This window comes from Falco punctatus, assembly GCF_963210335.1.
Source record: "Falco punctatus genome assembly, chromosome: 8".
NCBI lineage: Eukaryota > Metazoa > Chordata > Aves > Falconiformes > Falconidae > Falco > Falco punctatus.
Genome location: NC_137588.1, coordinates 62,253,580 through 62,265,237, shown reverse-complemented (window position 1 = coordinate 62,265,237; position 11,658 = coordinate 62,253,580). Strand labels below are relative to the sequence as shown.

Here is an 11,658-nt window from a genome sequence, read left to right as displayed (position 1 = left end):
CGCGCGCGTGCATGTGCGTGTGTGTGTGCGTGTGCGTGTTCTCTGTGTGCGTGTATGTGCGTGTGTGTGTGTGTGCATGTGCGTGTGCGCCCGCCCCCGGCCCCTCCCCGCAGCTGCCAATCACCCGGCGGCGCTTTGATGTCGGCAGCCCTTGGCCGCCGCGCCGCCGTGCTCGCACACAGGCACCGGGCGCTCCGTGCCTTTGGCTGCCGCCGGCGCCCGCTGCTCCCAGGGAAACTTTCCGGGGCTCGGAGCGGGGCGGGGGGGGCGGCGGCGGCCCGGGGGGGCCCGTGGAGCCCGGCATCCCGCGACTGCCCGCCCGCAGCCTGCCGAGCCCCCCGCGAGCCACCGGGAGGGAGGGAGGGAGGGGGGGGGGAGGTTTAAGAAGGAAAAACATTTTTTTTTTTTTTTTTAAAGGAAGGATTTAAAAGGAATTTGGAAAAGGGGAGACAGAATTACGGGAAAAAGTTTAAAAGTTAAAAAGTAAAGGAGCAAAAAAAACTTCGCAAAGAAAAATTTCAAGAGGCAGCAAATTTATTTTTTTCAAGAGGAAAAAAAAATTGAGGGAGAAAAAAATATATATATAATTGCGAAGGGCTTGATCCGGGCGGCGGAGAACAATACTCGCCGGGAAAGTTGCTGCGCGGCTCGGGAGGGAGCGGCGGGAGGAAAATGCCGCAGCTGGGCAGCGGCGGCGGGGACGACCTGGGGGCCACGGACGAGATGCTGGCCTTCAAGGACGAGGGCGAGCAGGAGGAGAAGATCCCCGAGAACGCCTTCACGGAGCGCGACCTGGCCGACCTCAAGTCCTCGCTGGTGAACGAGTCGGAGGGAAGCGGCAGCCCGGCCGCCGCCGCCGCCGATGCCGAGGTGAGCCCGGCCGCCCCGGCCGCCCCCGCCGCCCCCACGCCCCCCCCGCGCCCCCCGCCCCGCCACCCCGCGCTGCCCGTCTCTCTCCCCCCGTGCAGGCCATCCGGCGGGCGCAGGATCCGCAGCGGGTGTATCAGGAGAAGCTCCCGGACCACATGGATGATGGTTAGTCGCTCTGTGTGTGTGTGTGTCCCGTCCCCTGCCCCTCATCCCCGCTGCCTGCTGGCCTGCCCCGGCCAAGCGGTGAGTGTCCCCGGGGTGAGTGAACCCCCCTGCCCCCCCCCCCTCCCCCCCGCACCCCCGGAGGGAGGGATGCCGGCCTGGCTGCCACAGCAGCCCCCCCGGGAAGGCTGCCTATGCCGGCAGCCGAGCTTCCCAGTGCCCCCCTGCCGTGAAGACCCCGCACCGCCCAGCACCCTCTCTGAGGAGCATGGGGCAAAGAGACTCCCGAAACACCCAGCAGCCTCTTCGGGCCCCCCGACAGGCAGAGGAATCACCTGTTGTAGGGCAACTCTTGACGGGGAGCTTTTGATTTTAGCAGGTATGAAGCATCAGGACCCAGGGATGTATAAAGGATCTGCGTATTCTGGCTACCCTTTCCTAATGCTCTCAGATCCTTATCTGCCAAATGGATCTATGTCACCTCTGGTGAGTTCACCCCCTCCTTACAGAGAAGTTTCATGGCCTTTCTCACTGCTGAAGTATGTTGCAGTTATCGTGCAGGCACCTACACATGCTTTTTTCCCCTGACAAATTGCAGCCTGGATTCTAAAATGCCTGGGCGCTCTTCTGTCCAAGCCAAGCGAGGAGTGGGAAGGGAGAAAGATGCTCGGCACCAGTGCCTGCTTTGCTCCCAGTTTGCTGGAGGAGTGCCTTTCCAGTCTCCCCATCCTCTAGGTTTGCCTTCACTCCTCCAGCAACCAAATCCTAACGCTTCCTGTAAGAATGCCCCTTCCTTTTTCTGGGTCACGGGCTTTCGAGGGGAGCAGCTTCTGGTGTTTGCGTTCAGGGACGTGTCCTGCAGCTTAACTTCAGTTCGGCGTTAATCTGCTTGTAAAATGGCCTGCCTTCGGTTAGGGCTGTGTTGGGGATGATGGCCCAGAAAGTGGATGTTGTGCTTCTAAAATGGAAATAGAGGTTTTTAGGAAAAGGCTTAATGCTGCTGGATGACTATTCCCATTTTCTTCCTGTAAAGTTTTCCCCTCTCAAGTCAAATCAGCTTTAGTAATTGTGTATATTCTAATGCTTCTAAGTTTTACTATCTGAACAATTAAACTAAAGGCTTCTCTACTAAAGCTATCTTTTCCCATTACCATCTCTATCAGAATTTCAGAAAATAATGTGATGACATTGCAGCAGACAGACAGTGCTCATATCGCTCCTGGGGAGCCGGCATTGCTGCATTCATTTCAAATGTTGTTCTGCATTTGCAGTCCGTGAATGAGAACAAGAACATCATTTTGTTTATCTCAGTTTAAACTTTTAGCCTTTAAAGGGATAAGGTTTAAAAGAATATATAATACTGTCCTTAATTTCAGTCATTTGTTCACTGGAGGGGTAGGATGTTAAGCTGGTGTCGTGAAAAATCGATGGATTGTGGGATATCGAACTCAAAGTGTGATGAAATATTGTCCATGGGAATCGGTGTCGTACCCTCCTGCCCGATGCCGCTGGCCTGGGCGGCAGGAGGAGGCAGGTCCCTCTGTGAGCCTGCCCGTACCCCAGCACAGCCCTTCTCGGAGGAGCCGATTTCCCCGGCTGCAGACTCTTGTAACTTTGCTGAAGTCAGTTTGCAGATACTGAGGATCTGTCCCTACATTTTGAAGTCTTCCTTCAGTTTACAGCAAGAAAAGATGCGCTTGCAAGGCAGGGCCAGTGTATGTTGTTGTAACCCAAACACGCATTCCTTCTGTTTCTTCACACCTTGCTTCCCTTTGTCCAGGTACCAGGTATCCCCCTCGCCCTCCTAAAATACTAAGCTATTCTCTTCCTTATAAATTTTAAATCGTATTAAATTTGTCTCTGTTTAAACGCGTTTAGGTTGCTCCCTGGTATAGAATCTGTCTAAGTTCAGACTTCCATTAGCCCAGCAACTATTTGTTGTAGTAGAAGTATTTCTTTTAATCTTAAACCCTTACTAGATGGGCAGCAAAGTGCAATAGTCTATTAATTAGCAATTAAGCTAAAAAGTAGATGGTGGTTTGTGAATCACCTTTCCCCTTGATAATGTAATAAAAACCAAGTGATTACTGTTGGAGCAACAGACAGGAGTAAATAGACTGTGCAGAACTCAAAGGGGAGAAAACTTAAGTAGCAGGGAAGGAACGATCCCAGCCTCTTGACAGCCACAGAGATCATCCGCTGCCTCAACCAGCTTTACTTAGGCCTGTTCAGATCCTGTGGTGGTTTATGTTGCGTGACTTAAAAAGCTGATTTGATGCTTTCAGCTAAAAAAATTCTTGCTGAACAGACTTCTGCAGATAAACGCTGGCCTTTTGGCTTTTCGAGTTGGTACCATAGCTGTTCCAATATATCGTTCTGGGCAATTTTGTCTTGTATTTATTTTGACTATGCAAAGGTTATCACAGTCAATTATGTATTGCTCTCATATAGATTTATTGCTATTGTGTATGTTACATAAAGTGCGGGCTATAATCTGGTGGCTGCTTCCAATAACTGAGGAGGTCAGATCTGTGACTGAAGATTGCAGATACTTAACCATCCATAAAAGTGTGTTTAATTAACACTTTAGCACAAGTAGACTTGGAGAGGAGGGTTGTGTGAGTGAATGGGATTGTGTATCACAGTCATGTGTGTGCCTGGTAGTGGAGATTGTATTTTGGTTAATGAGGCTTCCTGGAAACAGTTGTTTGCAGCTAAGATTAATTTCAGAATCTTAAAAAAAAAAAAAAAATTAAAAAATTAACCCAGGAGTGCTTTGGCAAGCTCTCAGGGCTTTATATTTACCTGATTGGAAAATAAAATACAGCTGCCTGAGAGCCAAAGGGCAGCCAGCACTTAGGCTGCAGGTTGAACCCCCACCCTGCGACGCTCCGTAAAACCACATTTTTTTTTTTTCTGCGGGCTCCTTCCGAACCCCGGCAGGGTGCTGCGAGCAGTGCTGGAGCCAGCCCGGAGCGCCTGCTTGGGTGGGTGTGTCATTACCGGTGTGTTGCTTTCCTTTTTCCTTTCTTATTTTCTCAGCAGCATCACTTCTGTTTTGTCTCCCTCAAGGTGGTTGTAGCCTGCTAACTGTTACGCTGCTCACCCCAGCATCCTGCTATGCTCCCCACATCTCCCCACTAAAGTTGTCTTTTTTTTTTTTTTTTTTAACCAAAGCACACCCACTTGTGTTATTTACATGCTCTAATGTCGCTCCAGAGCAATGCACTGAACATGTCTGGGTACCTGACATCATCAGCAGCGCCAAGCATAGCTGATGTCCCCCACAAGCAGCAGGATGTGGCAAGAGCCCCCCCGCAGCAGGCAGATCCTGGCCGTTTGGCTGGGTGGCCCACCTCTGCTGCAGGTGGCAAACACAGCTTTAGGCTAATTCAGCGGGAGTGATGCTGGTTTGAGCATGTACAAGTAGCCTGGACTGGCAGGTGAGCTATCAAAGAGAGAAAGGAGGGCTGGGGGTGGCCGGGGCATGTAGGCAGAGGCTCTCCTGGAGCTGGGGACAAGGCTGAGCCCGGGTGTCTCGTGTTTTGGAAGTGTGCTGTGAACCCCTGTCGGCTGGCCAGGGACACTCTGTCAAGTGTGTTAAGAGCGTCTCGGTGCAGACTGTACATGCCTCTGAAATCACGAAGTTTTGCACCAGGAGAACCGTTTCTCACCCGGCTCTCAGGTGTCACATGCGTGGTGGTTCATGACTCTGCTTTGACTCTCCTGGCTTTTCCCAAGGTGGGGTATTTGGGATTTGCTGGTTAAAAATCAGCAAGAAACTTCCACAGGACAGTAACAAGTTGAGGAACTGTTTTTCTAAATGAAATATAAAATCATAAAACTATATCCTTTTTTAAATAGTACAAATGACTTTAAATCAAATTAAGGTACATCCTTAGTAAGAACATCAGCCTTTTAGGTGGTTACAAACATTAGAGGTCAGACATGGTCAAACATGTTAACACTTTGATCAGATTAAAATATTTTTCTTGCTACAGTTGTATAATTGAGTTTAGACCCGAGGGGGTTTTCTGAACATTGTTATGTCTTGTACCATGTGGTAGTTAAATGGTAGAAGGAGCACTTACAAGTTCCTTTACGTTCCTTTTGTAAATAGGTTTATAAAATAGGGGAGTGAGCTGTGCTGTGTGTAAGGCACAAGCTCTCCCCACCCCAGTCGATGTGAGAGCCCCAGGGAGAGCTCTCTGCACCTTCGGCACACCTTTGGTGCGTGTAGTGAGCGTGTGAGCTGTCTGAAGGCAGAATTAGAATGTTCTGCGTATAAAGCTGAAGTGCTGGACTTTCTGTCTGTGGGAGAAACAGAGGTTCAAGAGCCTCTATTTCTTTGGAAAACAGACACTACCTCATTTTCTTAATTATTGAGTTGTCTAACCAGAGCTCACGTAGGAGCAGGATGGTGGTGGTACGTTCCCAAGCTCCGCACATTTGAGGTCCCTGAATGAGACAGCAGGGCTAGCAAATAATGCTGGTGTTCAGAGCCTGGTCCCTGTGGTTGGCCAGGCTCCTTGGGCTTGGTTCCTGTTCAGAGAGTTCGAAATATCCCCTTGGGCAGGGCAGGATGAAAGTGCTTTTACTGCTGGCCTGGGGCCACAGGTCCCAAATGTCTAATATGAGGTCAAAAAGCATGGAGCTGAAAGTCTCCTGCTGCCTTTCACCGGACAGAAGCTGAAGCAGCAGCAGCTGAGCCCTGGGACACGGCTACTTCTGCTGCAGCCCCCTTCCCCGAAGGCTGCTCCATCCCTTTGCGGGAGGAGGCTGTTGCCCCCGCAGCAGTTGGTGGAAGGAAATCTGCAGCTCAGCTGCTTCTGTTTAGAGGTCTTTCTGTCCTAGCTTGCACTGTCAGGGCAGTAGTTTAGTGTTGCTTTTTCCTCCGTCGAGTTCTGATCCTGTTGAAACCAGTGGGAAAACTCCCTGGAGTTGCCATGTGATGGGATTTGTTGCTGTGCTGCTGCATCCCCCTCCAGATGTTGTGCATGGAGGGAGGGCAGCTGCAAGTGAGCAGTGCTCTGTGCGTTCCCAGCAGTGCCTGCTGCTGTGGGAGAGCAGCATCACCAGCAGCATCCCAGCCAGGTTCCCTGGCAGAAGGGCTTGTGCTATGGGACCTCACCAGGACAGTACTCTGTCCCCATAAATTGTTACGTTCCTGGCAGAAAGCGTTAGGAGTGCGGTGGCTGCTGATGGATGTCCTGGCAGGCAGACAGATGAGTAATTTCTTCCCTCCTGACAAGAGCGAATCCACTTCTTCCAGCTCTTCTACCTGGCTTGAAATAGGATAATGGTGAAAATAATGTTTTAATATAAAACATAATGTTGGATAGGTGGATGTACCAAGGCACAGGGCTTCCGAGGTCATTTATTGCATGTCTGATTCAGCCTTGGTTCCCCCCCAAGGAAAATTCTTGTGTTAATTTCTGAGTTCATATCACACCCTCAATTTTGAAGCAGAACTTCCCTTTGAAATAAATTAGAGAGTTCTGTTTAAGAAGCAGTGACATGATACAGCACTGCCTGTGTGTGGTCTAATACAACCTTATTTTTAAAATTGTTTGGAATGAAAAAAAGAGAAAGAAAAATGTCACAGGGAAACAAAAGCAAGTTTTATGTAAATCCATGCATGTGAATGAGTGTGCACGTGATTCAGATGGTCCAACGATATCTACTGTCCCACTGGGATTCCTTTGCAGGCTACCCTGGAACTGGCTTCCCAAGCACGGGATGCTTTGTTGGTGGGGAGTTGCTACGAGATATGTATGATAAAGGCACTGTTCCTGCAAGCTTCCAACTGTTGCTGTTTGTGAAAAGTTATTAGCTCAACCAGTTGAGAATTTGGAGAGAAAAGCAAAAACCGAACATCAACCCAAGCTCCCAAAGCTCATCCATGTTAATGATTAATATATTTGGAATTTTAACTCTTGGAAGAACAAAGTGATTTGGGGGTGAGCAGCACACGACATGTCCAAGATGAAAGAACAGAGCTAGTCTGGTATCCAAAGCTTTAACTGAGAGGAGCAAGGAGTGGTGAGGAGGCAGCGAGGAGCTCTGCAACACGCTCATGTGTCGCCTCACAGCTTGCAGTCCCTCTCCTGCCATAACTATTAAATTCCTGCGTTCAGGTGGGAACTCTGACAAATCCGTACAGTCAGGTGTGCTGGCGTTTGCTGTTCCAAGGTACCAAGTAACAACACGTGTTCCTGTGACTAAACAGACATTGCCAACTCCGTAGGGATGACTCTCTTGCCTGCTCTCGTAGACAATCTGTGAAGAGCCAGATCCTAATCACAGGATGGATCCCTCGCTATCTGTAGCGTGATCTGCAAGTGAATCAGGTTTTCAGGATACGAGTGGTGTGAGCTGCATGCCGAAGATTGCGATCTGGTCTGGTCTGCATGTGTCTGTGTATACATGATAGGATGGTCATTGGTAGAGCACAATCAAGTGCTGAGAAACATCAACTGTTTTGAGGAAACATCTACAGCTTGCCACTAATTTCACACCTGTAGTTCTTTGTCAGCCCTTTGGCCAGGAGTGGTTAAGCAAGGCCAGATTTAGTCGTCATTCTGTATGGGTTGGCCTTTGATCCCCCTCACTAATTTACCATAGAGAAGGTGAAGGAAGGACCTGTGCGTCTGTGAGCATCCTGTACGCTCACAGGGAGGCTGTGCTGGACAGGGCAGATAAGCATGTGCTGCTGTTCAGTTACTAAAATTTCCTGCACCATGTGTGAGCCACAAATTCCTCAAGAAATCCTCAAGGATTGTCTTCTGCCTGTTGCATTGATGTGAAGAGGGACTAGATGCCAGACATCCCCAGCACTGTCCTCTTGGAGAGGGCATTGCCACTGCGGGAGCTTCTCTCCATCCCACCCCACTGATGGGCTGCCTGCAGCCATCACCTAACGCCTCTCTTCTTGTTTGCTGCTCGCTTCCTTGGTTTCCCATGCCTTTGCCACTCCAGCTCACTGCTCTTGGTGCCAGAAGATGGCTTACATCAGCATCTCTCCCAGCCTGATGTATACATGCTCTTACCTCATCATTTACCAATGGTGGGTGGAGGGCACAGAAATAGGAGGGTAGGTACAAGTTGCTTCCTGAACTCTTTGCAGAGCCACTGCGGCAGGGAAAGCTGCTCAGCCTGACCAAATCCCAGGCTGGTGCCAAGCTGGGACGTGTGAGTTCCGTTCCCCCCCCCCCCCCCCCCCCCCCCCCAAGACTTTTTCATGTGCTATTCTTCCAAATCTCCCTTTAAAAAATAAGCTATAACACGATACTTGCTCATTAGCCTCTGTGTCTGGAGGATGAAACAAAGGTTTGGTAGGAGGACGGGTGACTCAGAGGGTTGGTAACAGGATACAGAGCTGTTCATTTCCTACTTTCCAGTTTTAATCCAGCTGAATCAGTAAAGGCCAAATGCCTGTTCCGTCTGCCAGTTTGTCCAGCAGCCTGTCCGGGAGGGCATGGCTCCCTCCAGCCCCCAGGCAGGGCGAGCGTTTCATGGTGTGAATGATGAGATGTCCTGGGAACCTGCAAAGTCTGTACCAAACCCTCTGTGAATGTCATCTGAGGTCTTCGTTCTCATCGTGGGACTGCCAGTTCAGCACATGCTGCTGGCTCACAAACCCACCTACTTCATTTCTTAAAGGAACAGATTGCAACAATGTACGCCTCTGAGTCTTGATTATGGCAGGATTTTTTTTCTTGGTCACCTCCCAATGATCTCGGACAAAGAGCTCTCTCACCTTTACCTCCTTACAGAGAATTTATCACTGCTCCATCCTGTGATGCTTTCTCTGAATTTTTTTGTCTTTGGGTCTTTATAGTGACCATTCCCAAAGTTATGAAGGACTATTCCACCACCACTGCCTCTGTGAAGTGGTCAATACTGAGGATGAGGAGGGTTAGTAAAGCCTGACAGAATTAGCAGTACCCATCCAGAGCATCCTGCTGGCTGGAGGTGCTGGGCAAGAGGTCACCAAGGTGGCTTTAAACCACTGCTCCTCTCCCGTCCGCTGTGTCTGTGCTAAACCCAGCTCAGCTGCAAAAAGAATCTGGTTCATTGTGTTTCATGGGGTCCCAAAATTAGTATTTTGTTAAACAAAACAATAAACTCAACAATGCTGTGGTAAGTTTTTGAAACCAAAGTAAAGCTGGATACTAGAGTCTAGAGCACTTTTCCCCTCCGGTTATAACAACTTTACATTTGATTAAATGATAGGCAAAAAAAAAAAAAAGTCTCAACAGTATCTCCTTTGTTCCATTGAGAATCTGGAACTATAATATACAAAGTACATGCCTGCCTTGAAGAGCTACACAGTAATCATGGATTGACCAAAAAAAGACTTTTTTTTTTTTTTTTTTTTTTAACTGATTCAACTTGTATGCTGTATGTTGAATTTGTTTTCTGCTGTGGTTTGCTCTGAGGAATAGCATACACGAGCATAAACAGAGGCTCTCCTCTGATGAGACATACACAAAAGTAAAATGTGAAAGCCCGAGATCATAAGGCACGCTTGACTTGGCACCAGGGGGATGCAATTATAAACACGCTTGTGGAAGAAGTGCTGGGGAGATACTCTTCCCCAGCACACTGCTCAGAAAGGATCAGAAATGTGGAATTTTTATTCTAACTGTGAGGAGATGGCACTGTGGAGGTTGCTTTCATGTTTAGGAAATAAACCATCGTAAGATCTACCACATGAAAATTTGTTGTTCTTAGCACAGAGAGGCTGATGAGTTGGTTCTCGTTATGTGCCGCAGCCCTGGAGTTACTGGCGCGGGAGCGGAGATAGTGAGGAGGAGTTGTCATCTCCGACAAACCTCGCTTTGTCTGACTTTGCCCTAAAAGAAGAAAGGCCGATTCTAACGTGGGAGACAGTGCACAACCCCTGACACCAGCATACCCGAGGTCGAAATTCGGCCTTTGAGCTTTGGCTTCCTGCTATAACTTACGGAGTGTGGCATTGCCAGCTTTGAAATCCGACCGTCCAAAGGGATGTGCGGATTCAGAAATCCAGGTGACGTTTTGCGGGATCACATCGTGCTGTGCTTAGTATTCCTTTGGGACAGCCAGTGCTGTCACATAGGATAAATTAAAATATGCATAGTAAACCTAAATCCAAAACAGAAGCAATAATATAAAATAAGATTTTTTTTTTAAAAAAAAAAAAGACCCAAACCTTTTTGTTTAACTTTCTCTGATACAAAGCAATTTCTCCAGGACTGTACACCATATGAAACACATTATAAATGCTCTTGTAAAATCCACATCATTATACCACATGAAAGGCTGGGTCCTAAAAATAGCCGTTCAGAGAGGATGCAGGCTAGTAGCAATTTCGGTGATCATGAAATAGTTGTGTTGACATCTCTATGCATGCACACCCACAGAAAGCTTTGACTTTTGAATATTCTTAGCAACATTTGTGCTTTATGGAATTTTCCACGTTCTGGTCCCATGAATAGTCCCTTGCACAGTGGTGTTCTTGTCTGATCTTATCCCCATGTTTCTAACCCTGATTTTATTGAGAAAATGGGTAATTATTTTGTTTTTGGTTTTATGTGAAACTCTTTCCTTGCTGTCAGTATGACAGCAGTTGACAGTATCAGTTGTAATTTTGCTGTCTTCTATCAACGGGAATATTTTCTTTTTCCTTCAATAGACACACACATCCCTGATACTTTGGAGGGCTAACTGTCAATATGTAAACCTAGAGCATTAGATAACACAAAGAGCTGCCACGTCTACCCAGCCCTTGTATCTGTTGTGGTATTCAAAAGAAAGTACATGAAATCTGCAGTAATTATACAGTAATGTATCCACAACAAAAAATTTTCTTCCTCGTCCCAGCGATCAGAACTTGGCTTTTGTTTTGAAGTACGAAAGGATGCAGCCTCCTGGCTTTGGTGTGTTTGCAGCAAAGCCCTGGCTGGGATAAACTGCCATAGCTCTGGGACAGACAACAGAGTCCTGCCAACTGATATCGCACGAGATCTTTTTGAAGAGCTCATCAGATTTTATTTTATTGCTGTTGTGTTTCAGTTTTAGCTTGTTATTTGTTTGAAATCATTACTATAGGGATGGTTTTCTAAAAGACGTTTGAATCTTCAGTGCTGATCTCTGCCTGCATTTTTCTAAGTAGAGCTGGTGATGCTGGAGATGTACACCTTCAGACTTGAGGATGGATGTCTGCAGGTTGCGGTTTAAGCCTGTGTGTGGCCCCTCTAAAGCCAGTTGGAAACTGTCTATTTCCTCAAAATAAGTTTGCTTTGGGAATTGGAACAAAATCTTTGGAGATAGCGAGTGAAATAATAGGGTGTTGAAGAAAATGACATTGCTTCTTAAATAGCTGGCATGAAAATCATTCAGTCTGAAGTTTCATTCAAATCAGATGTAGCTGTGGTTGTGATGGGGCAGGACACAAACTCTTCAAGCAGTGCAGCTCAGAGTGATTTACTGCCAGACTTAGAGTTGCTCTCCGGCTTTAGTTTTAGTGTAAGGGCGGCTCTTGTCCCTTGTCCAGATCTGGCGTCCTTTTGCAATGGAAACAGGCTCTCAAGTGTTCAGATCAATCGGTTGAATTCTTGCAAAGTTGTTAGCGACTTTGGA

The 11,658-nt window shown here is 47.8% G+C and overlaps 1 protein-coding gene across 8 annotated transcripts in view; it reads left to right on the top strand.

Annotated features, from left to right (window-relative positions):
• The first annotated feature begins 392 nt into the window (after positions 1-392).
• Positions 393-11,658, top strand: part of TCF7 (transcription factor 7) — a 73,675-nt gene continuing 62,409 nt past the window's right edge. For 2 of the 8 annotated variants that reach the window (XM_080400468.1, XM_080400466.1), the window contains exons 1-3: positions 402-870; positions 969-1,035; positions 1,409-1,518. In XM_080400468.1, the coding sequence (XP_080256594.1) occupies positions 673-870; positions 969-1,035; positions 1,409-1,518 (375 nt within the window). In that variant the 5' untranslated portion in view covers positions 402-672. Of the gene's footprint in view, positions 871-968; positions 1,036-1,408; positions 1,519-11,658 lie in introns of all 8 variants that reach the window. The other 6 variants (XM_080400473.1, XM_080400471.1, XM_080400469.1 and 3 more) reach the window with 6 other exon arrangements.